The sequence below is a fragment of the Enhydra lutris genome, unplaced genomic scaffold (genome assembly GCF_002288905.1).
Source record: "Enhydra lutris kenyoni isolate GAN:26980312 unplaced genomic scaffold, ASM228890v2 scaffoldscaffold39, whole genome shotgun sequence".
In the NCBI taxonomy this organism is placed as follows: Eukaryota; Metazoa; Chordata; class Mammalia; order Carnivora; family Mustelidae; genus Enhydra; species Enhydra lutris.
In genome coordinates, this window is record NW_019154123.1 from 17,093,113 (window position 1) to 17,120,451 (window position 27,339).

Consider the following 27,339-nt stretch of genomic DNA (forward strand, 5'->3'; position numbering starts at 1 on the left):
CACCCTGGCTGCTCAGAGTCTCTCCCCCCAGCCCCCTGAACTTCCCCACAGTTGAATGGTGAGATGACCCCTGTATTGTTAGCTACAGATCTAGGCAGTCACTGGACTAGGGAGGAATTTGTCCAGGATCCACATCCTGAACCACTGTGCTCAGAACAGGCTGGCCAGCCCTGTGGAGGATCCTGAGAGAAGCTGCTTCAGGAGGAAAGAAAGAGGAGATCTGCCTGTGGCTCCACCCCTAAATGGGAACGTTTGAGAACCAGCCTCACTACTCAGACCCTGCTCACTTCAGAGTCTCCGGCTAAGCAGGGCATGGAAACTGGCCATGGGGATTGTCCACCAACATAGTAAATAATAGTAGTAAACTAATAGTAATAATATAATATAATAAAATAATAGTAATAAAGTAATAGTAATAAAAATTCCTATGTATTAAACGAAGTCCAGAAACATTACTGGCCAAGTCCTGGTGGGTAATTTTAAACTTGCTGGGTTTTATCCATGGGAAATCCTGCCTTCTACCCCAGAGTGTGATTGCGTTCTTGGGTGATGAATGGAAGGCCTCCAGCCTGGATTTTCTAACTGTGATCCCATATCGAGTTGTCTGAGCTCAAGGGACAAAAAAAGGCGGCAGGTGCCATGAGTGCTGGGACAGTGGTTGTTTCCCAGGTGGCTGGGAGAAGCTCTTTCAGGGCCCATCCGGGCCACTGGCTGTGCTGGGTGCAATGCGGGGCTTCCTTCCCAGCACAGGTCTCAGAGCGAGTTACACATGAGTGCTGTTTGGTAAGAAGGAGCCGTGATGATGGCCATACCTCAGCCACCAGGACATGGCAGAGCCCGCTGCCCTGTGTCCTCCACGCTGGTAATACAGGCCTGAGCAACAGGCTCTGAAGTGGCGGTGCTGGCATGAGGGCAGCCAGGAGCCCGAGGCTGAGAAATCCCGTGGAAAAGACTAGTTTAATCATCATCTGTATGCCCCACCCAACCTCCGTGGGAGATGGCCCTGCAAAGGTTCTGGCTCAGCAGGCCCCAGGAGGGACATCACCAACACAGCCCAGAACCATCAGGGAAGCTGCTGGAGGGCCAAGTGCAGCCTGGCTCCCAGATAAGGCATGGCGGGCTCTGCAGGGAGGGATTTCAGCACTGGAGTCCAGCCAGGACCCTCTAACAGTGACTGAAGTCCTTCCCGGGCGGCTGCCATGCTCCCCGCTGCTGTGTGCACCCGTTGGATCCTGAATCAATGCTCTGTTCCACGTAGTCCCTTTACTTGGCTTACCAGGCCCTGCAAGGGTCTGCATGCCATGGCCTGGATGGGACTGCGAAGGTATGGTCCAGCCTGAGCCTCTGAGATAGGGTGGGCGAGGGGCATACATGAACCACCCCCCAGCCACGCCGCCAGGGAGAGGGCCAGGTGTTCCCAGCTCTCCCAGGCAGGGCTCTGTTTCACCGTGGTCTCTGGGCTGCTTGAGTGTAGGCTGGGTTTGCCGGCAGAGGGCCCCACTGGGAAACACTTGCTGAATAGAGGCAGGAGTGAGTTCTGTAAAGTGGGAAGGAAGCCAGGGCTGGCTCAACTGCTGTTCTGGCTGGGACAGGAATGCAGAGGTTTGTTCCTACAGCCAGTTCTTGGAAAAAGATGAAAAAAATACCTGCGTTCAATTCTTTATTAGGTATCCTCAGCTGTGTCCACTTTTCACTTTTCTTACATAGTTTTGTTTGGAATTAATGCCATAGATGGAATCTTTCCTAACCTCAAGTAACAGGGAAACCGCCCATATAGGGTCTTGGCCTTTGCTGACGTTGATGATGCACTGCCTCTCCTTACAGCAGAGATGAGACAGGGTTTCCCCCACGCCTGCCCCTGGCAATCCCGCCCTCCCATGCCCTGGAGCCCCTCCTCAGGAAGGAAGGGGGCATCTCAGACGCTTACCCAGCAGGCGCATCAGCAAGAACTGTACCCCGATGGCAAATGACTTTTCGTCCTGGTTCACCACACTGAAAAGGAAAATAGGAAGAGTCAGGAGCCAAAGGACTCAGGGATGTGCCTTGGGTCAGTCAGGGGCAGCCTGCCACAGAGCCAGCCAGAATCTCCCCTCAAATGGCCCGACAGCCACCTGGCTGGTTGGGTTCACCCCGGCCGAGTGCTCCTGTTGTCAGAATTGGTGGTTCTCAAAGCGTGGTTGCTGTGCCAGTAGCATGAGCCCCCTGGGAACTCATTAGGAATGCAGATTCTCGGGCCCTACCTTAGACCTAAGAATCATGTCTCCTGGGGTGGTGCCCAGCCATCTGTGCTTTAGGAAGCCCTTCAGGAGATTCTGTTGCACAATCAAATTTGAGAGCCTCTGGTCTTGTGGTTTTTAGGGTTGCCCCTGCCTCCTTCAAGAGGCAGAGGGCAGAAGAGGCTGGGAATGGAGAGAAGGATGGGAAAGGGTGTGTTCACAGCAGCAGGTCTGAACAACTCCTGTGAAGTGTGAATAGCAATAAAGACAGCCCTGATGAAAGTGTAATTAAGGCTCCTGGGCCCTAGGCTTCTGTGTGCAACTGAAAAAATCCTTTACCTAGGGCCAGCTTTGTGGGCGTGTGGCCTGTGCTGCCTCCCAGGGCCCTGTCCTCAGAAAGGCCCCAGGCTGGATTTAATGTTCTGCTGTGGCTGTATTGAAATTCTTAATAATTTTGGAACTAGGAGCCTCTCATTTTCAATTTGCACTGGGTCCTGCAAATGAAAGAGCTGGTCTTGTCCCTACCCTTCTTCCCTCAAGAGAGGACAAGTGTTCAGCTGAGGAAGGAGATTCAAAGAGAGACAGGGAAGCTATCTGGCGGTGGTATTGCCAGGCCCTGCCATCCCAGCTGGACAGGGGGCAGAGAGGGAAACCCCATCCACAAGGTGGGGAGCCAGGAGGTGGCCTGCAGAGGCACCAGGCTTCTCGTGCTCTGAACACCCACACTCCTGGGGGGTGGGTGCCATGGGGGAAGGGCTTTTGGGGTGGAAGGGACATCAAGGAAGGGAACTCAGAAGTAATGTCCAGGTCTCTGCACACATTTTGTTCTGGCCCCACACTCCTGCTAGCAACATGGAAGAGGGCCCTCTTCCAGGTCCTCTGAAGGATGGCCCAGTGAAACAAATACTCATGGGCTTGAGCCACCCATTTGGGACCCCCCACCTGTGAAAGGTGCCTCAAATCTCAATCTAGTGGATACTCCCTTTATGCCCACAGTTTCCTCCAGTGGCCCAAGTTCCATAATAGTCCTGGTCATTGTCCCTGAGCAGACTCCCCTAGATTCTGGACTGAACGTGGCTTGGGTACCCCAGTTTGGCTTCTGATGAACGGCTTGAGCCCCTTCCGGTGTTTGCCCTCATCGGCTGTGAACTAACTCTGGCATTTGGCCCGCTGTCTCCTTCCAAATTTCTCCCAGCCTGTATTTCCACACCTGGTTAGGGACCAGGGTACAAATAACACTTGGGTTACCTACAAGGTCCTCTTTAAGCCTCACCTTCTTCACACTAAATAGCATCCATTCTCTCATCTTTCCCAGTGGGATCTATCTTTAAACCATTTTGGGATCCTGGGGCCTCTTCCGTTTCGCTCCACCCCTGATCAGACTTAGAAGAGAGAGGTTTTCTAGGAAAGCCCATCCTGTGGTTGAAAGGATGCTCTTCCTCCACAGCTTCCCTAGCCCTGGGGAAGGCTGACTTCCTGGGAGGCTGACTGACAGGTACTGCCCCTTACCTGCTGCTCAGGAACTTCCCTGTGAAATGTCCTTATCCTGTTCCCTCTCCTCGTCATGGCCACCCATGATATTTCTTGGGGTTACAGGGTCCATCATGGCCCATCTGGCCCAGGTGTAAGAAGTAACTCCACTCAAGGTCTTGGATGAAAGCACTGGTGCTTGGAATGCACAGGGTGAGGAGGGACAGAAAGAGGGTGCTGATGGTGTCGGGAAGGGCAACATGCTAGGGCTCTGAGCAGCCCCACCCGTTCCCGTGGAATGTGCTAAGAACACAAAATTCTGACTACTATTTTCCTGGGCCACTTCTCAGGCGTGTGGTTGCAGTAAGCCACCCGGAGGCATGGGGTGAACCCTTACGCTAGACCAAGAGCAGGCTTGGTCTACGTAGGTGGTGGCTTTCCCAAGCTCAGTGTTCCTTACTATGACAGGAGCTCACTGTGTGGGAAGCATACACCTGGGTCCTCCAGGTCACCCCGTGGGATGTGGGGCACAAGGATGAATGATGCAAGGTTCCTGCCCTTTGCATGGACCTGTGAGTAATAGACCTTTGTCTTGGAACCACGAGTCTCCTATCTCCTGCCTGCATTCTTGAAATAGTAACAAGAACAGGAGCTTGGTAGTTTGCAAGCTAACTTGTCAACAGGGTAAAATCCCAGGCCCCAACAGATGGCTGCTTCTGTTCTTCATCTCCTAGCCTTTTGGGAAAAATAGGCCATTGGCACCTAGCTAGCTGTTAATAATTCTTAGAATTTGGTTAACAGTGATAATTAACCAATACATAGAGTACCTTATATTTACAAAGCAGTTTATCAGATAATCCTGACACCAGTCCCTTGTGGTCAATATCACGAACCTCTTTTCATAAATGAGGAAACTGAGACTCAGTGAGGTCAGCAACATCCCAGGACATCCGACCAGTGCATGGCTGAGCTGGGTCTTTGACCCTAGCACTAGTCATCCAGGTCCTGTGTTTTTCCCTCTCTGCTCTCAAGGAGGGTGAGGACAGAAAAAAGGCAGGCAAGGGTGGGTTAGGTGAACTTGGTTGAATTGTTGTTTTCTCTTTGGCAGAGGGTGAGGTGAAGGAAGGGTCAATTCCCTCTCAAAAGCTCAGAAGCATTCCACCGCCACCGTAATGGGACACCTCTGCTCTCCCCTCCCACCTTGGCCAGCCTCTCCCTTCTGACCTGAGAACTTGGTCCTGGCTCCTAGCACACTGGGCTTTTCTTATTTTCAGCCTTTCTCAAAGCCCTCATTCTGTCTCTGGAACTTTCCACATTTTTTTTGTTTGTTTGTTTCATCTTGATTTTGTGCATCTACCTGAATTCTCTTCCTTCCTCTCAGTTCTTTCAGGATTTAAACATAAGTGAATCTTCAGGTATGTCCACAGTATGGAGCCAGGCAGCCTGGCTTCCTCGAGGCCCAGCCCTTTGTGGCTCTGCCCTCCTGGGGATGGGGTCTCTGTTGGTGTCAGGAAAGGAGGAGAGACAGAATCCGGCAGGCAGGGCAGGCAGCGCGGGGGAAGGAGAGGCGCACTCACCGCAGAACCATCATGTAGAGCGGGTTGTGAGAGATGCAGGCTATGAGGGCCACGAAGGAGATGAGGAAGATTACTGGGAGCAGGAAGTGGGCACAGGGGATGGGGCACGATCCTGTCTTGGCTGAAGCAGACGCCCCGGTCACACAGCTGCAGTTCAGATACATCTTGGAAAGGAGAGGGAGAGGGAGATCTGCAGTCATCATTGCATAGCCACACACTTCAAAGGCCGGCAGAGAGTCCCCTGGGTCTGGGGAGCTGGGCGATGATGCATGTGGAGGCCGGAGAGCAGACCTGGTGAGGTTTCTGAGGCGCCCCACGGATGCCACCTCTGACCGCTGTTTGGGCCATCAAAACCGTCTTCACGGAAACCGGTCATGGAGCATGGGCGGGGCCCCTCCCCAGTTCCACCCCTACCAGGACAGGCAGGATCCCATGGCCAGGCAGGGCCTACCCAGCAGGGGACTGGGGTGGGGAGGGGAGGGCTCTCTCCTGCTGCCCTGTGCCCAGCCACTGTGGTTTTATGGGTGCTTGTTTTTGCTGTCTGTGTGCTTCTTACAGGGAAAGCAAGAACGGTACAAATAGGAGACATCAGTGGGAACCCAGCAGAATCCACTAAGCTCTCCATCAGTCAGGCCTTTGCCAGAGCTTCCTGCCTGAGCGGAGCTCCTGGCCATGAAGGACTCTAGGGAAAGAGTTCCTGGCTCTGGTCTGTTCATACGGTTCAGCACTCTTATACAACTGGCTTTGGGAGCCACTGCCCACATCAGGTGGTGTTTGCCTTTCTTCTCACAGCATCTGATGGACTAGCCTGTGACCACTTCAATGTCCCAGCAGTTACAAGGCTAGGACTGGAATTAACCAGCTAGCAGGCTTCCTTCCGGCAGATGGCAGAAACTATGCACCCTCTTTATTTTGGCTGCTGGGAAGCTCAGAAATAAGTCATATACAATATAGCTGTTATTTCTCTCAGTCTGCGTTTTTTTAACATACGTTTTTTCTGTTTATAATCTACTGTCTTTCCTTGAGAATGGATTTGTGCTGTTTTTGGAAACCTGTCAAGATAACTTCTGGAAGTAGATGAGTCAGACGTAAGTAAATAAAGATTAGAAAACCACAAAAGCTACCACAGACTCCTCTGACTAGAAGACAATGGAGAGACCATCTTGTTTGCCCTCTTTGTCCTCCCTCTGCCCATGAAAGTGGCTGTGAGAACAGCCCTGCCCAGTCCTCTTGGAGGAGGATGCTAAAGTGGCGGCCAGCCTTGTCCATGGCCTCCACACGGGCTTAAGGGAATGAGGCATGTTCTTCTCCCTAGGGCGTTTCTAGCAGAACTGCACAGACTTCCCACTGCTCTCAGGAAAAGGCACATCCAGCTCCTAGGCCCAGCCTGCCCAGCCTTGGCCTGGGTGTGGCATGGCTCTCAGCACCAACCCTGGTCTTCTCAGCTTTCTCCTGTGCCCGGCTCTGTCATGTCCTTGTGCCCTGCACTTGCCATTCCTTTACCTGGAAGGCTTCACTTCCAGGCCTTCCTAGGGTTTTCTTCTTCAGGTTGTTCAGTTCTAATGTGTCACCTCCTCAGGGAGGCCTCCAGCAACTAGAGAGGCTAGTCATTAAGTCTCTCCGCAGCATGGGTTACATTCTAAGATTACCTTGTACATTTATTTGCTAGAATGAAAACTCGACGAGAGTGGGGACCTTGTTTGATGGGTTCACCACTGAGACCTCACACCTGTGGCTGTGCTGGCTGGTCACTAAGTATTTGTTGAATAACTGAATATGTGTCTCGACTTGATTTGCTTCTGGCTGACCCTAGAAGCCAGGAGCCTTAGCCCTTGGAGGGCTGGTAGAACCTCACCTTGTGGACCCAGTGAATGTGGGCTGTACAAGTCCAGTCTGGTGGCCAGGAGTTCCATGACCTTGAACCGATGTGCCCCAGACTGAGGCAGGGTCCTGGGTTCTAGTCTCACATCTGCCCCCAAGTAGCTGCATGACCTCAGACCAGTCGTAAGGCTATATACACGTCAGGGCTGAGAGTTTCGACCAAATGCCCTAGATCGCGCTTCCAGGTTCTGATCATAGAAGACCCCCTGCTCTCAATTCCTCTGGGCCTGTTCTTGTGGCTTCCCACACAGCCAGGATGCAGGATCCAGCACTGCCCCTTAGGATCCGCCAGGATGAGACTCAAAGGCGTCAGCTGAAGGAGTGCTTTGGCTCATTTCTGCTCTGAGCATTGTTGGGCCTCAAGAATGTGAATTTTTTTGAACATTGGCCAATCTTTAATTGACTTTGGGCTGCAGGCATCTGGTCATGACCTTAGGGAAGGGGAGGTGGAGAGAGGGCGGGTGTGGCACAGAGGCCATGAGGCTGGGAACGAGTGTGGCTTGGGTGGCATTCTGCCCGTCCTGGTGCCGAGGAGCAGTCTGCGAGGGCCTGCGCTGAGCACAGAGACCCCCGTGGGGCCTCTCCTGCCCTTACCACCTGCTTGGAGGTCACGGAGCTGATGTTGATGCCAGTGCAGCCGGCGTGGCACGGTGAGAGGTACTCAACGCCGTTGTCTCCGCACACTGGGTGGAAGATGGAATCTGGGCACGAGCAGTGCCTGTAGCAGGAGGGAAACTGCAGATGTATAGAACTTGATGTCCTGCCAGCAAAACAGGAAATGGGGAATCAAACAAAGCAAGACCAAAAGAAAAACCTCCCCACACCAGCCCAGTGTGAGTTCCCTGCCTGGTTAGTGTGCCTGTGTGTCTCTGTTTATCTCGGGCCAGCGCCACCCTGGGATCTGAATTATGCCTTTTGGAGCCAATGGTGAATTGACGGCTTAGTCAGTGCTCACAGCACCACCGACTGCTGCCAGGAGGACGTGGTCAGCAAACCCCACACCGCAGAGGGGCATTAAGACAACCAACCAACCAACCAATCAGGACTCCAGTGAAAGAGATGGCAGATGCTACCTCAAAGTCACAGGCAATACTTCCCTTCACTCCTCCTCCACCCGGGCTTGGGGTGAGGGAAGACTGGGGCCCCTGGTCCCTGCATTCCTCCTGCACTACAATCCAGGGGGTTTCACCGGCTGATCTCACCATTCCCACCATTCTTCCTCATCTGACATTCATGATTGTTCTCGGAGTGGGGGGTTTGGGATAGGCTGACAAATCACAGATCAGGGCTCTGCTGAAAGAATTACACTGCTGATGGTTAACATTAATGGGGTATCTCTTATGTGCCAGGCACAGTGCCCAAGACTTTTCATGCTGCCATCATGGCAATTCGACAATTAATCATATTCCTTTCGTGATGAGAACACTGAAGATTAGAAAAGTAACTTTCACCAGCTACAAAGCACTGTGCTAGAACTCACCCCAGTCTGAGGACAAAGCCCTGTGCTAAAAACTCCCCACAGGGTTGGGGCGTGCCTGGGTGGCTCAGTCAGTTAGGCATCTGACTCGTGATTTCAGCTCAGGTCATGATCTCAGGGTCTTGGGATCCAGCCCTGAGTTGGGCTCTGCGCTCACAAAGAGATTCCTTCTCCATCTCCTTCCCCCTTCCCCCTGCTTGCTCTCCCTCAAATAAATAAATGAAATCTTAAAAAAAATTTTTTTTTAATCTTTAAAAAAGACTTCATTTATTTATTTGAGAGAGAGAGCAGAAGCAGGGGGAGGGGTGAAGGGAGAAGCAGGCTTCCCACTGAGCAGGGAGACCAATGCGGGGCTCGATCCCAGGACCCTGGGATCATGGCCTGAGCTGAAGGCAGATGCTTCACTGGCTGAGCCACCCAGGCGCCCCTAAATAAATAAATCTTTGAAAAAATAAAAAGGCTCCTAGTGAGAACCACCTGAAGGCTCAAAGTCTTCTCAGCTTCTCTCAATCCATAGTCAGCTTGCAGAACAATACAAACCAGGTGGGGGTTTGCCCTGAGCAATCCTCCCTTCCCTCATACCCCTCCTCTCCTTCACCCACCAAAGACAAAAGAGGGTATCTCAAAGAAAAAGAGAAAACACGAGCACTGAAAGGTAGTTTCTCCAAGTGTTGCAATCTCATTAGGCAAGACCTAAAAGAAGAGGTGGTTGGAAGGGGCACCCAGGAGAAAGTACATACTCCTTGCTCGGCACCCTCCCCTCATGGGCCCCTAAAGCTCTTGCTGAACATGAAGCCAGACTTCAAACTTGGGGCCAGGTTGCTTTATGCCGTCTGACAGGTATACTTTACCTGCCCTCTTCCTCACCTGCCCTAATCTTTGGTTTCTGCCATTGTTTTCATTGTTCTTTCCCAGATCTTTTCAAGCCCCTTCTCTCATCTTTCTTCAGCAGCTCAAGAAGACTTTGTAATTGTAGCCGGCACAGAGCGGATGCTAAACATAGCTTATTTCCTGGTTCCTGAGGCTTGCGGCCCTACAGATTCACCCTGAAACCAAACTAATTAGTTTTTGGTGCTCCTTAAAAAAACAGAGCCCTGATCCCAATGGCTGGTGGCCCACTAGAACCCTCTCATTTCTTCCTATAACTGAGCGTATGATTCAAGACCTCATTTTCTACGTTGCCACATAAACGATTAGATCAAAGAGTGAAAAGGAGAGCAGAGAGTGGAAGAAGCAGGAAGGAAGAAAATGGCAGCCAGATCCAGGCTCTGGCCTCAGCAAAGGGGATCTTCTCACCTCTCGTTCCCATTACCTGGGGGGATAGACACCCTCTACAATGGGGGTGGAGCATCCCATGAAAAAGAGCGGGGCACAGAGGACCATGGAGATGGTGATGATGGTGGCAGCCACTCGGGGAATGGTTTGTAGAGAGAAAACAAAACGCTTCATGAGGATTCCTCCAAACAGCATTCCCAGCGCTGCAGCAGGAAGGTTCACAGCACCTACAGAAAAAGAGAAGCTGTCTGGGTGCACAGGACTGGGAGTGGGGGCAGGACCAAGAAACTGGGCTGAACTATGGACAAGGGGCATGGCTCCTTGAAGGAACATTTGATACATTCAGTTGCAATGGTACCAGCTAACATTAAATGAGCGCTTACTGTTTGCCAGGCACATCTAGCACATTGCCCTGCTTATGCAAAGAATAAAGAAACAAGTGAGTCCTTGCAGCCAGAGGGAGGTGGGTTGACGGTGCATTTATTAAGCACCTTTCATTACCTGGCCCCTCATTGCATTCTCACTGTGACCACATGGGTCACACGGTGGTGCCCCTGTCTAATGTGCTAGCTGGGAACTGAAGGCTAAAGGGATGAGGTCACGGCCAAGGCCTTGACCACCTTGCCACATCCACATGGCCAGGCTCACCTGCAGACTGGGCTCAGTAGTTCGCTTTGGTGCTTAGTGGGACCACATCAGTACTTCTCAACCTCAGCTGCACAAAACACCAGTGCTGGGCCCCACCCCAGAGACTCTGCTTTCAGGGACTGAGCATGGAGCCTGGCCATCTGTATTTTTTTAAAGTTGTCCAGGGGATCCCAAAGTGCAGCCAGGGTGGAGAATCACCGGGCCGCATATTCCTTACCCAGGTGAACGTATTCAGTTCCTTGGTGAAGAAGGAAAAAAAAACGCAAGGCATTTTGCCTAACCTCAAATTCTAGCTTCTCTCTTTCCTCTGTTGCCCCTGATGATGTCAGGGCCTTTGGGAGGCTGTCAGACTTCCAGTCCCTCTGATGGGGAGGAAGGCAGACCCTAGCCTCCACCCATCCCTGCCTGGAATGATGGGGGCCCCAGAGATCTGCCAAGAACATTCTAGATCACTAACCAGGAAAAATGTCCTTAAAATTCTTTCCTCTGGCTCTTGTCTGTGTCTGGTCTGACCTCGCCCCTCCCTGGATGAGTGGAGGAGGGTCCAGCTGCTCCCGGAGGCAGGGCCCAGGCAGGGTCCCCCAGTTCCTGTAGCACCCCCACCCTCCAGGACTCACCAATGAGGAAGTTGGCATAGGCCGCGGAGGCACCATACTGCTTCTCTAGGAACTTGCTGAGGAATGTGGAGAGGCCTGCAATGACTGAGGAGAAGGTGCACTGGGCCAGGACCACCAGCATGAAGAGTGGGTTCATCAGCAGCCTCAGGAAGATACGGGGGAAGCCTGCAAACAGACACTGTCAGGGCCGGGCCCTCATGGCAGTCATCACAGGGCTACCTTGGGACTAGTCACTGCCCTTCCTCCTCCTCTAGGTAGCCCTCCTGTCTTCCTCAGGGCAGATCTAAGGCACCAAGATGTTCAGTGGCCGGGGGCACGCAGCTGCCCAACTCCCACTCGACATGCTCACAGGCTAAGGAAAGTGAGGGTGTGCCTAGAAGATACCAGGCAAAGCCTGGCTAGAAATAGAGCTAATGCCAGGAAACTCCTCCCTACATGACAGCCACCTCTGTGTGAAAGGAGGGGAGAGAACACTGGGGCCGGGGCCGGGAGGTGCGGCCGACTCTGCTTACATCTGAATCTCTTGGAACCTGCACAGAAGCAGGCACCAGGACCTCTGGCAGAGCCCCTCCTGAGAGATGGGACCACCTGCTCTTACTGCCACTTACCACACACCACATCACATGAGCTGGGGCACCCCCTGACCCTCAGCTCAAGCCAGCAGTCCCCCACCCCGCCCCAGGGCTTTGTGGGGTCCATTGGTTACGTTTAATGAAATCCATCAGGGAACTTCTTGGCTTGGCATCGTCCATCTTCCTTGCTTCATCCACTATGGCAGGAGACCTCTGTGGGCAGTGAAGGGGGAGAATGTTAAGGCCCAGGTTCCCCGTAGTGACCCTTCCCTGTGCCCTCGCCCCTTCTGGTCTGGTCTCGCTGGCTCAGAGACAGGCAGCACTGAGCATCCCCAGGTGTGTGGGAGGGTGCGCAGAGAATGCTCTCTCCAAGCAAATGCCACCTACATGTCCATGGGCCCTGTGCTATGGCTGCCGGCCAGGACACGTCCATGCCAAATCCTCCGGAGACTCCTCTGGGCATGTTATTCGTGTCTAACTTTCCCTTGCCTGATGCCAAAAGGTGTCCGATCAGATCTCACCCCTTGTCTGTCTGTCATGGCTACACCTCTTCCCCATCCTCAGATTCCAGGGGCCATAGGCTTCTGGGATACACTGGTCTAGAAGGACCTCTGTTTCCAGCTCTTTCTTACTGTCTCCTCTATAGAGTCTCTGCTTCCTTCTGGGCCCAAAGCTGAGTCCTGCTCAAGGCTCCATCCTGGACCCTGGCCCACACTTTCTACCCATACCACCTCAGTGAGCTTGCCTATCTTTTGGAACTCATCAGCAGCAGCTTTGAACCCCTACCCACGGTGTGCAAGGCTCCCGAGTTCTGACGCCATTAGAGCTCCCTGGGGGAACCCACCACCAGGCATGGGAGTCCCCGCGCACTGAGTGCTTACTCCATGCTGGGCGCCGCGCCCAGCCTTCCACACATACCAGCTCTCCTCACAGCCTCCGCTGAGACAGGTGCTCTATCTCCAGTATGTTAGAGGAAACTTAGAAACAAGGGAACTTGCCCAAGATCACTTAGCATCTGGACCCAGATGCAGGTGTGCCTGACCCCCAAACCACCACGATGCACTGACAACCTCTGAAATTCTTTCCCAAGCCAAGCGGAGGCCCTCCCACCCCTGCCCCTCTTCCCGCTGCTCCGCCTAGATCTCACACACCTCACTGCCAAATGTTGAGCTCTGGCTCTGGCTCAAAACCTTGGTGCTAACTTCGGCCCTCTTCTCCTCCAATCTGCCCACTGCTGAGTCCTCAGCACCCTCTCCAAGAACATAGCCCCTGCCCTTGCCTTGGCTGCCCCGCAACCCCTGCTCTGGTGCTCAGCCCCATCCCACATGTTTACACAGGCCTCTTCAGATGGCCAGCCTTCCCTCCTTCCTGACTCCCCAACCTCGACCCAGCTGCCATGGTGTCGCATGGTCACCCAGTCTGGTCACCCACTGCAGCACCCCCGAACCTTATGGGATCAAACCCTATGCCTAACATCAAGGCCCCACTGAGACTTCTTGTCTCTATTTTCCCTTCTCATCCTTTTCTGACTTCCTTCCCAGCAGACAGGGCTGGTAAGACACACCGAAGGTCCCTCTGCCCACAGTTGGCTTGCTCTCAGCCCACCCTCACACTCTTCAGCTCCAAGGGTCTCCTTCCGAGTCAGTCCTGTGGGTTCACACATGATGGGCCAACTGTGCCAAGTCATATATTCAGCTTTTCCTGACTCTTAACTGTGAACTTGTTGTTTCCCAAACTGCGTTCCCTGGAACCCCCCAGATGCCTGAGATGATGATGCGGTAAGGGGAGGCTGGTGAGAGACCATCTCTTGGAAATTCACCAGCACTCTTACTTCTCCAAGCCTCTGAGGAGTCCTACACCTTATAACTTCTCTAGATTTCACCCAGAACTTGCTTCACTTGCGGAAGCTTCTCAGTTCATTTTTTCCCACACCTCCCTTTCTTGAACTCTAATAGGCAGAGTCATGGGCTCTCAGAACCTTACCTCTCCTTCCCTGAGCATTGTTCGAGGAAAGAAAAAAAAAGGGAAAGAGGTGAGAACCAAGGAGCCTGAGGAGATGAGCAGGCCCAGCCACCAGGCTCCAATCCACCGGGGGTCTCCGGGGCTCAGGTTAATGGCAGCTGGAAAGACAGCAAAGGGAACAAGTGTTTTCTGGATGAATGTGGGATCTCATTTTGCTGGAAAGAGGGCCTCTGATCAGGAGGACTTTCTTCCCATGATGCAGAAGAGGTAAGACATGAGCTAGAGTCTGATTCAAGACAACATTCCCTCTCCAGGCCGGCTGGTCTGCAGAGCATGACAGCCGGAATCAGAGAATCCCCAGGCTGAAGGAATCAGAAACTTGAACTCACTTTATTTTATTCCCAACCCTTGGTAGGAATAACAGTGAAGGCGGCTCCATCCACCCACCTCCAACCAATCAGAAAACTGAGGATCAGAGATGTTAGCTTTGCCCTGGTCCAAGGTCAAGGCTGGTAAGTATGATCTCCTTGGTTAATTTTAAACCCATGTCTCCCTGGTGTCCAAACCTGCACTCTTAACCACTGAATGCTACTGCCTCCCAATTTTATTGATCCCTAAGAAAGGAAGCCCCATAGTTCTTTGGAGCCTGAGGGAACAACCGTCATCAGATTGGGTTGCTGAGCCTCCAAAGGAGATACTTCCAGCAACGTCTCCCACCTGCAGCTGCAAGTCTGCCATTGTGTCTCTCTGTAAAGAAACTATGTAGGTGTGGAGGGAGGGAGATGGTAGCAGAATGGCCCTCAGCCAAACAATGCCAGGCATCACTGGGCACTCTCCCTGGTACTGGGAGCTCAGCTTCTAGTCTCTTTGGGCAACTAAGAGGCAGGAATCAAGTGCCAGTGAAAGTGCCAGTGAAAGGGCAAAGATGGCTTGACCCTGAGGCAGAAAGCTCCCCCCGGCTTTTCCCTGTCATGTGAAGTAAAGGCAGGGGACACCTCAAGGAAGACATCGTGGTCTGACGGCCCCCAGGAGCAGCAGTTTTGGACTCCGGCAGCACGGTGGCTCTAACGCCTGTCCAAATTCTTCGTGTGATGGGAAAGCTCCGATCTGCGTGCCAGGAACTGGTGGGAGTATCATTCCTGCAAGTCTGGCTCAGACCTGCCTTCTAGCCACATCTTCCGGCTGGTGGGAGGGAGCTTTCTCTATCACCCCCACACTCCACGCAGGTTCCCTCTCTTGGCCTTGTCCAAGTATTCTTCTCCATCTGGAAGGCAGAAATCCTCCCCCACCCCCCGCCCCGATGGGGCCCAATGCAGCTGTCAGCGGCCTGGGACGCCCTCCCTGAACACCTCAGGCAGGAGCCCTGTCTCCTGCCTTGGAGCTTCCAAAGCACTTCACCTGCCCCTCTGTGAGGCTGGCTCTCCCTGCCCTCTGAGAGGCGGGCTGGCATCAGAGCTTACAAAGGCCATGAGCTCTTGTAGGATTCCCTGGGGGGCTGCCTCCGTGAGGAGTTACCTGGCCTATAGAGCCTATGGCCTCCTCATTCTAAGATACACAGTGATTTCGTCCATACCATTTTGTGAAGTATAAGAGCTCATTCCTGTAAACCTCTTCATATAGATCAGGCATGTTCTAATCCTGACAACAACTCTATTGTACTACCTTAGGCCCATTTTACAGATGAGGAAACTGAGGCACAGAAAGATGTAGAAACTTGCTCATGATCACTCAGCTGGTGAGAGGCAGAAGAAGGATTAGACACAGCCCATTTACTGCCAGTGCCCATGGAGTCCCACATGATGCGAATCGTATTCCATGTCTGTATTTTATGTAGTGCCTCTTTTTTATCCTCAAAAGAGCTCTTATTAAATCTTTTTTTAAAAATAATCAAACACCATCTTAGAATCCAAGGACTATAAAACTATTTTTAATACCACCACCAAAATAGGCAGCTATGGTGGCAACCGCTGAGGTCCTGCCCCAAGTCTCAAGGTTTCCTGCTCCAGACTTCCCAAGGACAGACAGGGACCTGTGCAAGAGGCAGCACGAGGCCCGGTCCCGGCTGTCTGAGGCTCGGCAGGGGTGACTGAGTGAGGGCAGGAGGAGGCCCAAGCATGTGGATTTAAAGCTTCATTTTCTGCCCTGCCTGGCTGGGGCCTGGGGAGGTTGTTTCATGGAACCAGCAGTAGACTGGGCATCCTTGCCCACACTCACCTGTGTCCACTCTGCCGTAGTCCACGAAGATCTGTAGCATGACAGAGCCCAGCAGGTACCCGAAAGCCGGTCCGAATACAGAGATGGCAAATAAGATGGCTGGAGGGGAGATTAGGAAAAGGAGGCTGAGGGACCTTGAGGGAGTGGGTCAGCCCCAGGTTCGCCCCCTAGCTGAGGGATTCCTGAGCTGTCACCGTCTGTCCTCTGGCCCTCACAAGTCCACACCCAGGGCATTTCCCATAGACAAGACCAGGATCACTCAAGATCCTGAGATGTGCAGAACCAAAGCTGCTTCTCTTGCAGCCAGCTGCCAGAGAGACCCACTCGCCAGGAGGGAAAGCCTCCCCAGCATTTAGCGATTCCTGCTGGGCATGCTGGTGGCCAAAACTCCCTGCAAGTACAATGCTGAGGGCCCTGGCAGCAGCTGTGGGGCTACTGAGCCAGTGCATGTGCTCTGTCTGGTATGGGGCGTGGGCCTCGAGAATGCTCAGCGAGGTTTGTTCTAAGGGAAGGATGGCAGCAATAGATGATCATTTGTTATCTGCCTTGTTTGTCCTTCCTTGAGGCCGTCTGGTCCCTAAGTGGATGGTTTGGGAAGAAGCAAGTACCCCGGCCTGTGCCTAGAGGATTGGACAACAGCAGTTCCAGGAGCTGGTAAAGGAGCTCCCTGGTGCCCCGTGTGGGGCTACGAGGTTACATACATTGCATATTTAATGCCACGGCTGCCCAGGGCACAGATACTATCAGCCCTGTTTTGCAGGTGAGGACCCTGGGGCCCTGGGGGCCAGCCACCTGCCCAGGATCACAAAGTTGGTAGGTAACAGAGCTGGCCTTGCAACCAGATCTGTCTGCACCACCCCCTCCCCAAAACCTCGGCACTCCTCTGCTATGTTGTGGGGCAACGAGGGTCTGACCTCGATTCAGCCCCTTAGGGCCTCACCAAGTGCCACTTCGAGAATGGGCCCCCTCCCTGAGGCTTCCCCAAGCCTGTGACTCACAGATGTACAGGGGTGAGTTGTTGGGCTCAGAGAAATCGTCTACATAGGAGATTCCGAACGGCTGAATGGGCACCGTCCCAATGCCTGCCAGCAGCTGGGCCACCACCATGAGACCCCACATGCTGCTGGTCTCCTTCCGGGAGTCCTGGGTGGTGCTATGGCACTTGCTGGGGGGCTGGTCCTTCCAATGCTTCTGACAGAGCTCGGCTTGGAAGTGGCTGCTGTTCCCTGCAATGAGAGGGCGTGCTAGTCACCACTTGGTCTTCTGGTTCCACCAGCAGGCTTCCAAACCTGCCTTTCCTCTCATGCCTTTGGGAAGTGACTGTAGACACAGAGGTCGGAGTGTGGCCTTCCTGTTCTGGGAGCAGCCCTTCTTGGGTGGGAGAGGACTCTTCCGCCCATGGCTATCCATTCCGCCCATGGCTGTCCTCTATGGGTACAGGTGGGGAGCTGAGCATGGAGGCTGAAACCGTCATTCCCGGAAGAAAGGGTCACTCAGTTGAAAAAGGGGGATCCAGGATCAAAACCCAGGCTTGTTGGCCTGAAGCGCCCTGTGCTCAGCCTCAGGCTTGGGGTTCCCAGGGTGTGGCTCTCTTTAGCAGGACAAAGGCCATTCTGTCTCACAGAAGACAGTGTCAGCCCCACCTGGGATGTATCCCTCCTGTGTCAGGACCCTTGGAGCCTGACTCTTGGATAAGCCTGGCACTGTGTCACACAAAGGCATTTAATGTCCTTACGGAAAGTGGGCAGCAACCAAGGATCCTACAACTTGGGGAGTTGGAAAGGACTTGAGACCATCTAGTTCAAGCCCTCCTATTACAAACAGGGAGATGAGGCTGCACCCACAGGAGCCAGCTGCACCTTGAGACCCTTCTGTGAGGTTCCCAGAGAGTCCCATCATGCCGCGAGCACCATGCGGTTTGTGGCTGTGGGCACCGGGCTTGGCTGTACTGTCACTTCCATGCGGCTGTTTTTAACTTGGCCCACACTAGCCAATCAGCACTGTCACCTCTCCAAGGCTTCGCGAGCTCTCGAGGGCTCCCTTGCATAAAATCCCTTTTTCTCTTACCTTGTCCAAGCCAATGGATACCACTGACATCCCTGATCTTGCTCTATTTTTCTTTTCACACTAACAAAATCCCCTTTAATTCTCATTTGGGATGCTCCCAGAGAGGGTATAAGCCCTGATCTATTGGGCCTCAAACCCCACAGAAAGGAAATTCGAAGGCTGCAGACTGGATTTGTCCCTCTTGCTCCACTCTGCCCCAGGTTGCCCTGGATGGTGGGGTGGGCGGGCCTGCCCTCCTCATCCCCCAGGATGAGGGGATTCTCTCTGTCCCCCAGGCATGCATGCTCTGTCCAGCCTAGCCCGACCCTTACCCCTTCCACACTGGTGTTTGTTTCACAGGACACATTTGAAAACTGCTGGGGCATACGGGGCTCTCCCACTGAACGGGAGGCCTGTCCCAGGAACAGCAAGGAAGGGCAAGATGTCTTCTTGTCAGGGTCATCCAGACTGGGGGAAAGTTTGAATGCTGAGTCCTGGAAAAATTCCTGAGCCAAATTTCATCTATCCTCAGTTGGTCAGTCATTTGGGAATAGTGACCGTGGGCAGGCACTCTGCTGGGGTGGGGGACAAGGAGGTGACCGAGACAGGCACAGGTACTGCCTTTATAAACGCCTTGGCCCACTTGCTACACAGCTCACTGAAGAAGCAACCACAGTGTCGCCTGGTCCAATCCAAACCACAACGAGATACCCTCTCACGCCCATCAGGATGGTCATTATCAACAACAACAGCAACAACAACAAACAGGAAACATCAAGGGTTGTTCATATAAGATGGGGGAAAAGTTAGAGCCCTTGTACATTGCTGGAAGGAATGCAAAATGGTGCGGCCACTATGGAAAACAGTACAGCAGTTCCCCCCAAAACTTTAAATATAACTACCATATGATTCAGCATTTATACCTCTGGGTATATACCCAGAAGAATTTAAAGCAGGACTTAACAGATACTTGTACACCAGTGCTCATAGCAGGGTTATTCACAAGAGCCAAAAAGGTGGAAACAATCCAACGTCAATCAACAAATGAATGGATAAACAAAATGTGATAGATACATATGATAGAATACTACTGAGCCTTAAAAAGGAAGGGAATTCTGACACGCTCCGTACAAAATGGAAGAACCCTGAAGACACTATGCTAACTGAAATAAGCCAGACACAAAAGTACAAACATTGCAGATTCTACTCACACAAAGAAACGCAAATAGGCAAATTCAGAGAGACAGAAAGTAGAATGGTGGTTATCAGGGGCTGGGCGGGCAGGGGAATGGGGAGTTAGAGGTATAGTTTCAGTTGGGAAAGATGAAAAGTTCTGGAGATGGATGGTGTTGATGGTTGTACAATAGCGTACAAGTGGTTGTACAATAGTGTGAATGTGTTAATGCCATTGAACTCTACACTTCAAAAGAGTTAGAATGGCAAATGTTATGTTATATATACATATATATTACCACAATAAATAATGATGTAGCCTGCTCCACACTGAGTCGGCAGAGGACAGGGAGTAGGTGGGAGAAGCGCAAACCCAGTGTTGCTGGGAGAGGGTGTAGGAAAAGATTCCTGGAGAAAGTGGCCCTGAGCTAAGAAGAAGCAAAGGGAGTAGATGAAGATCAGCCTCAGGAGGACTGGGGAACAGCAACGTGGAGGGGCTCAGAGATGTGGGTGACACTCCATGGCACAAAATGCAGCTCGGTACGAGCTGCCCTCAAGTAGAAGCAGAGTGAGTCACGGTCGCTCCTGGATGACTTGTGGGTGCTGGGAAAGGGCACAGACTGTGTCAAGAAGGGTCAAGGGTCTGTGACTGTGTCACAGAAGGGTCAAGATCCTGATGGGAGCGGTGCAACGAACACATTGGAGGCATTAGACCCGTTTGCAAGGCCCATGTGTAGGGAGTGGAATTGACCCCAAAAAGAGCTATTTTGGTGGGAAAATAGGTGAGGCCGTGCATTGCACGCAGGACAGCGAGGGCTGGCCAGCTCTGCGGATGTGCAGACCGGATACAGAGCCCAGAGGCGTGCGTGTGAGACACACAAGGCCAGGCTGGCTGCGGGAGCGTGTAACAAATGAAGGCCTGGAAAATAAGTGTTTTCTTTTAAGAGTTCTAGTCCTCGATCTCTCTGATTCTTACTATTTTACTATACACACACTTATGAGAACACTGTTGCCGGCTTGAAGGGCAACATTATTTTCTGTGGGACATGTGTGGTCACTGAAGATCATAAAAATGTCAACTGGCTTATTCAGCCTTTGCATGGCACAATGCAGCGTATGCCAGCACCACAGAAATCCTCAGGAAATTCCATCTGATGAAACGTCCAGGAGGCAAAACCCTCTGGGGGTCGTGGGCTGTCATTATCTTTTAGAATGTCACACTCCGTGTCAGGAACTGCCTTTATTAAAACGTGTACTTTAAAATATAGGCCATTGGCCCCAACTCCCAAGTGTGTGGAGTTCCTCTTTGGCTCTTCCACATTCTGAATTGATTCAAGATCTCCTAATCAACTGTCTTTTCCTTATGCCAGCCCTGAATGGGGCCATGTCCACCCTGGCCCAGTCTGTGACTCATGCAAAATTCACCTGCAGAAGAGCAGGCTTCGTTCCCCAGGAGCGCTGCCCACAGGGAAGCCGCAGCTAGCTGTCCTGGGGGCAGGGAGCCCCAGGGCCAGGAAGAGCAGAGGGCGGTGGTGGCTAGGACCTGCCGCTCCCTGCCTTGATGTGAGCACAGGTGTTTATACCAGAGATAGGCACAGTGTGGGCTTCCCAAGAACTCATGCCTGGGACTCTGGCAGTGGGGGGCTACGGCCGGCTTCCTCTGGTGAGAGTGGAGTTGTCTAGAATTTAGACCCTTAGGCTCTTCTCTTAAAAATCTAGGGGACAGGGATTGGTGAGCCCAAGGGCTAGAAGAAAGGGGAGGAGAAGACCTTGTGTTGGAAGACCTTGGCAAAACTGGTGATGGGTTGGGGGACTCAACTTTCTTTGGTCCACTCCACCCCTCTCCTCCCTGGAGTGGATTTCTCAGCTTCCTTTAGGAGCTCAGGCCCATGTGAAGGGAACAGAGCCACTTCCCTCCATTTTTCAAGCATTCCAGCAAAGGCCCTGTACCTAGATACTCTCCATTGACTTACGGAAGCATATCACCCTCCTCTTCTGATGTTGCTAGTTCTGACCTTCCCACCATGTCAAATCCTGTGGTGAGGTCAGAGAAATGCCTGCCTATTCCAGCCACCACAGACTCCAAAGGCTGCCTGCCCACCCAAGGTCCCTTTCCTCCATCTTGGAGAGCCCTGAGAATGGGAGGGAGGGGAGTCTGTTCATCAGAGGGATGTCAGTCTGTTTCTCATCTTCCCTGAGGTCGACTTCTGGAAGGCTCAAGTTCATCAGAGCACATTCTTTTCCCACAAGACACCAGAAGTCTGGCTGTGCCAGTTTTCACAGGGCTGTGAAATGCTAACTAGAAACAGGCTGGGACCTCTCTCCTCCTCCAGCTACCCCAGCACCACCCCAGCTGCACGTGAGTCAACCCTCTGACTCATTCCACAATTTAAAATCAGTTTCAGTTCTAATTTCTGGACCCCTCAGTGGGTTTGGAAAGATAGGAGATTCTGTGGCAGGAAGGTCTATTTCCCCAGAGTGGGATCTACAGAGACAGGGCAAATCTGGGCAGACCAAAGTCTAGCCATTCCATTGTTCAAGGACTTACATTCCAGGGGCAGCCAGGCTGAGGCCAGCTGGGGGGCTGCCAAGGGTATAGGAGGTCTCTGCACAGAGATCTGAAACTGGGTCTGAGAGAGGACCCTAGAAGGAACAAGCAACATAGGAAGTCCATGGCAAATGGGCTTTCCTTTGACTAGTCATGCTCATCATTCTGGTAGAGGAAAGAGAGTTCTTCTAGGGAACAGAAGGGCAGCAGTGAGTTCTCCTTCAAGTCATGTTCCTTGAAAGCCACACATACCTCCCTGTTCAGAAGGGGGCATGGTTTGCAGATGAGTAGGGTCAAGTGAAGCAAAATCCAAGCCTCAGAAGCAATCCATAAGAGAATAATAGGAAAAAGCCAGGGGGTTCTTCTGGAGAGTCTTCTGGAAACATGTTCAAGGTGCCAAGCCCTTAGGCTATCAGCAAACCCCTGGAACCTCATTCAGAATGTTCCACTCTGAAAGACCTGTTTCCTAAATTCAGCTACTCAACAGTTCTTCCCGAAAACTCTGGTAACACCCACTAGCAGGCCTGGAACAGACTGTCCCAAACTCAGACATGATTTGAGGTCTCAAAGTGGTTTGCAAAGTGGGTTGTTCACACATCAGAAGTAATTGGGTTCCCAGGGCAGTTCACAAAGCCTTGTTATTCCCTAATGCCTCGATAATAATATGTGGTCTCTTCCAACTAGACCAAGTCTCCACTTACAAAATAATTTCTATGGGCATGCATTCCAAGTTTCATTCTGGAACACTAGGAAACTGTTCTCCTCCTTCTGCACCAGCAGAAACCAAAAGAGTTAGGTTTGACAGCCTGAGACACATCATAAGGTAGTGAAAGCGATTCACAGTTTGAAACCAGACAAATCAAGTTCAAATTTCATTCTACCACTCATTGGTTGGGGGCCTCTCAGAACCTCAATGTCTTCATCTCCAAAACAGATATCATAATACCTACCTTTCAATATTCTTATTAGGATTAAAAATCATGGGTATATTATAATCTGGGGCATAGTGATCAGATAATATAAATTTTCATCCAGAGACCAGAAACTTTGAGAAATTTAAATGAAGAGAGGGGATAGTGGAACCATGGAGACAGGCGATAAAGCCCAGGTTTCTAAGAACCTGGGGGCTGGGTCTAGAAACTAGAGACAAGTAAGATCAGTGCTGATCGCCAGCAGAGGATGGATTGTAATAAAGGAGCTGCCTGGAAGGGTTCATATTTTTGAAAGAAAAGAGTGAGCTCAGGGAGTGGAAGAGAGCTTTCCTGGGTTCTATTCTCCGACTGAGTTTGCAAGACTAGTTCTGAGGTTGAGGCTGGTCACTCCATCACACACTGAAACCCCACCACTAGTGGGGACCCCAGGGAAAACGCCTACTTGTATAAGGAGGCCTGTGACCAATGAGCCAGACATGAGAGGGCCAGTCCACTGCACATGATAAAAACAAAGCTGGACGTTACCCTGCCGGTGAGGGGCTTTCCGCACCCACACCCTTGGCCGTGCACCCCAAGGAATCACCACCAGGTCAAGGAAAAAGGAATCATCTGGCCTGGTTCATCATCAAAACTATTTCTTAGTGGATAGTAGGGATGGAAGCTCTACCTGAGTGAGAAGGATGGTGGCTGAAAGCCATTTAATTTTAATGTTGGAAGAGATGTGAACTTAATATGCACCCCCAACTGGGAGTGAAGCAGAACTTACTCTTCACAGATTGATTCAACAGTCTGATGAGGAGCTCTTTGGGAAAAAAAAAAAAGTGCTTAGCTGAGCCAACATGAGTTCATAAAGAGCCATTCATGCCAAACCAACCTCATTTCCTTTGTTAGTAGGGCTCGTAGGCCAGCAGGAAGTTGTAACATGGTGTTACTTGACTGGAGGAAGCCTTTTGACAAAGTCTGTCATCATAGCCTGGTAGACAAGATGCGGACACGTGGCTGCAGAGTCCTCTGGGGAGAACCGGCTTAAAGCGTGCCCAGGGCTGGCATCAAGGGCCCGTGTGACCCGGGAGATGACCCTGACTGCACACCACTCAACACTGTTGTCACAGGCTTGGGTGAAAGCAGGAGCAGCTGACGAATTTGTGAATGACACAAATGACACAAACTGGGAAGAAGAGTTAATAAGACAGGCCATAAAAGACTCTTAATCACAGGAAATAAACTGAGGGCTGCTGAAGGGGACATGGGTGGTGGGATGGGGTAACTGGGGGATGGACACTGGGGAGGGTATGTGTGTAACAAGCACTGGGTATTACCTAAGACTGAGGACTCACTGACCTGTACCCCTGAAACGAATAATACATTATAGTTAATTTTTAAAAAGGAGGAAAAAAAGACAGTCAAAAACCTGAAAACTTAAAATTAGGCTTGAGGCTATAAGGAGGGGCTCCAGTCAAGGAGAATGAAGCGAATGGAATCAGTCTGGGCTGCTATACCCAAGTATCCTAGACTGGGGTGGCTTAGAAACAAGAGAAAATGATTTCTCACAGTTCTGGAAACTGGAAGTCTGAGATCAGGGAGCTGGCACAGATAGGTTCTGCTGAGAGCCTTCTTATTGTCTCCTCACAGGGCAGAAAGAGAGTGAGGGAGCTCTCTGACCTCTTATGAGGGCTCTGATGCCATTCATGAGGGCACAACCCTCATGACCTCATCACCTCCCAAAGGAGAGCCATCATGGTGGTTCTGGCTTCTCTTTGCTGTTTTTCCCCCTTTAGATCTGAGCCTCACATCCTTTCTGACGGTGGCCAATTCAAGCTGTGAATCCTGAAGAGTGCTTTTGTCCTTGTCTCTTGCTGGTTTCCTGCCTCCTGGTGGGTAAAACACTACCCAGATATGTCTGGTGGTTCCCATTTCAAACCTTTGGGCCACAGGAGGTGTCTGGGCACAGCCAATGGTTCTGCTCTACCAGGTGTGGCAAGAAGGGCAGAACGTTCCTTCCTGTGTCCTCCAGGGATCCTCAGGGAGCCCCAGGCCTCCTGAATGAGAGATCAAGGATTTCTTCAAATCCTAATCCCCAGCGGGAGAGGGGCCTACACTCTGTTTCTGTAGGGCTAGTCCTCACTCCCTAACGGTTTTCCTGGGGCGCCCAAAGCCACTGGAATAGTAACCATATTTTCTCTTCCACCCTGTGTGCTGACTCTCCCAAGGGAACTAACCCCCTGCAACCTCCCACCACACCCAAGGCATACAATCAGCGGGTGGGGGGGGGCACTGGAGGAGAGACTCTCCCCAGGGCAGCGGGGTGCAGGATACAACTTGCAGGGTGCAGCTTGCTGCCTAGGGCTGCCCACCCCTCCACCCGGAGCCAAGCAGGGCTGACACCCCGGCCTCACTCCTGAACAGGGGAAATGACTAAACCAGCCTTGGGGGCCTGGCTGGGAGGGGGAGCCACACTCAGGTCCCTACTCAGACCGCAGCTGGAGACTTGGGAGAACAAGGGGTTCTCGTTTCCAGGCTGGCCAAGGGATCCCGCAAAACAGATGCTAACAGAGCCTGACAGTCAACTACTCTCAGATCATCTGCTGGGGCCTTTAGAGAGACCATAGTCCTATTGCCATGGAAACGACCAGTTCACCTGAGGAGCCCCAGCTCCTTCCCCGGCTTTCCCCTAATGTTCAACACTACAGCCTAGTGTTTTCTATCATTTCTCCCCATAGGTTTCTATTCTTTCCTACAGTATGCATTAAAAAATGTTGCACATCAAATTTCATTAGGTTTTGCTCATCTGTTTAGGGCTATTTTTTCTCAGTTGATTTAATCACCCCCATGTGTTTTGTGACCCCTGCCTTGTTATTTTCTCTTCCTTTTCAGGTTAAATAGATCCAACTAGCCAGATTGAACAACTTCCACCCCAACTGCCCACCTACTTAACTTCCCAACATACACACTTTCCCCTCTGCCCCCATATATACCCCCACATCCACACCCTCACCAACTCTCGCCATACACACTTTTCCCTCTCACATCCACCTCCATCTCAACCCTCCACACGCCTCCCCCACATTTCTTCCCTTGCACACCTCCACCCTTCCCATCTCCATGTACAACCACTTCCCGTCCACACCAGTATACCTTCCCTCACACACACACCTATACACAATTACCCCACAGACACACTCACACTCCCAACCCCCCACACCAACCCCAGACACCTTCTGAGCATAGCCATCTCACTCCAGCTGGGCGTTCACCACCGAACAGCCCTGAGCTTGTCTGCCAAGAGCAGTTCCCTCAGCGGGAGGACCCTGAGTGGCTCCCACCTTTCAGCGGGGCGGGCTCTGCTCTGGGGGTTGGGGAGCTGATTCTAGGCCCTGTGTGCTGTCCACCGAGGAAGAAACCGTCACTCAGGAGCCTGAGGCTTCCTCTCCTTATGCCTCCTCACCACCCTCCTTCCCAGGGACACCCGTGGGATGAATGAGCAGGGATGAGCTGGCACGTTTATGAATAAAGGACTGGAGAGTGACTCTTCCCTTTCTTCTCTTGCCTGCTTCAAAAATGCAATCCAACCCCCACCTCTTACCGTACAGGAAGCTCCCTGCCTGTGTGTATCCATTGTCTGCGTAGTAGTTGACTTCCCTCTGGATGTTCCTTGGGACCTTTCACAGGTTACACCTAGTCCTTCCAGACACTGGTTTCCGAAGACCCTTCTTTTATTTCCTAAGGGAATTGGTGTCACCTTGGCCTGTTTCCCATCCACCAAAACCTCTCTGCGCCTTCCAGAAGTGGTCTTGGAGGCTTGGCTGGGTAACTAGTCTTTTTTTTTCTAAAGGCGCCAGGGCACATTTCCGGACCCCTCTGACATTTAGAAAATCTAAACATTCATAAATGTCTGCCTGGCCTTTTTTAAAATTAGCAATTAGTTGTTAAAGGTCTCCGTGATTCCCACAATGTTCAGTCCCTCTTTATTTTTCTTCCTAAAATACATAGTTACTCTTCATTTCCCATGTTCATTTCTGGAGTAGCTTTGCTCCAGGGGAGGAAATCAGCAATCAAGACATAATAGGCCTGGGGGTGATTACTTATGCGTAACAGATTTCAAATGTCACAATAAGGGCAGGCAAAGAAAAATTTGCTGGACAGCCAACATGGGCACTTTACCTGTACTATTTTGTGTTAATTTTGCCCTCAGAACACCTTGAAAGTGAAGGTTTTATGGGTACCATTTTACAGATAAGGAAACTGAGGTTCAGAAAGGTAAAGTAGGAGCTTGCTTAAGGAATCTTGGCAAGTAAATGGCTGAGCTACGTTTGAATGTTGAAGTTCGTGCTTCACCCATCATACCAGGCTGCTCCAACTGAGGTTCTGGGAATAGAACAGAATAAGCAGCCCAAGCTTCAACTTAGAGACTCACTGAGGACTCACATAGGGAGGGTGCAGCTGGGACTATGTTGAAGGAAGATCCCTGCTCCAGGCCAGAGCAGAAGACCTACAGTGAGGACGAGGGAGAAGCTGCCTTCAGATGGCACAGGATGCCCGGCCCATCAGCCATGAGCTGTGAGACTCAGCTTGCTACTGGAAGCAGGATGCTTCTTCATTTGGGACCCCAGTTTACCCAGCATAACACATATTTTGACCCCATTACTGCCGATCATTTTTGTTCAAAGATTTTACTTAATTTTTTTGAGAGACAGAGAGAGAGAGAGAGAGAGAGAGAGAGTGATCGAACAT

General features: G+C 51.8%; 1 protein-coding gene across 1 annotated transcript in view; it reads right to left on the minus strand.

The window, feature by feature from the left end:
- The window catches only part of LOC111155157 (solute carrier organic anion transporter family member 2A1), a 79,833-nt gene that overhangs the window by 2,813 nt on the left and 49,681 nt on the right, over positions 1 to 27,339 (minus strand). The window contains exons 4-12 of the mRNA XM_022515234.1: positions 16,908 to 17,135; positions 15,910 to 16,008; positions 13,717 to 13,853; positions 11,868 to 11,946; positions 11,162 to 11,326; positions 9,934 to 10,123; positions 7,739 to 7,904; positions 5,264 to 5,427; positions 1,928 to 1,992 (exon numbers count right to left, since the gene is read on the minus strand). Of these exons, the coding sequence (XP_022370942.1) occupies positions 1,928 to 1,992; positions 5,264 to 5,427; positions 7,739 to 7,904; positions 9,934 to 10,123; positions 11,162 to 11,326; positions 11,868 to 11,946; positions 13,717 to 13,853; positions 15,910 to 16,008; positions 16,908 to 17,135 (1,293 nt within the window). The remainder of the gene's footprint in view (positions 1 to 1,927; positions 1,993 to 5,263; positions 5,428 to 7,738; positions 7,905 to 9,933; positions 10,124 to 11,161; positions 11,327 to 11,867; positions 11,947 to 13,716; positions 13,854 to 15,909; positions 16,009 to 16,907; positions 17,136 to 27,339) is intronic.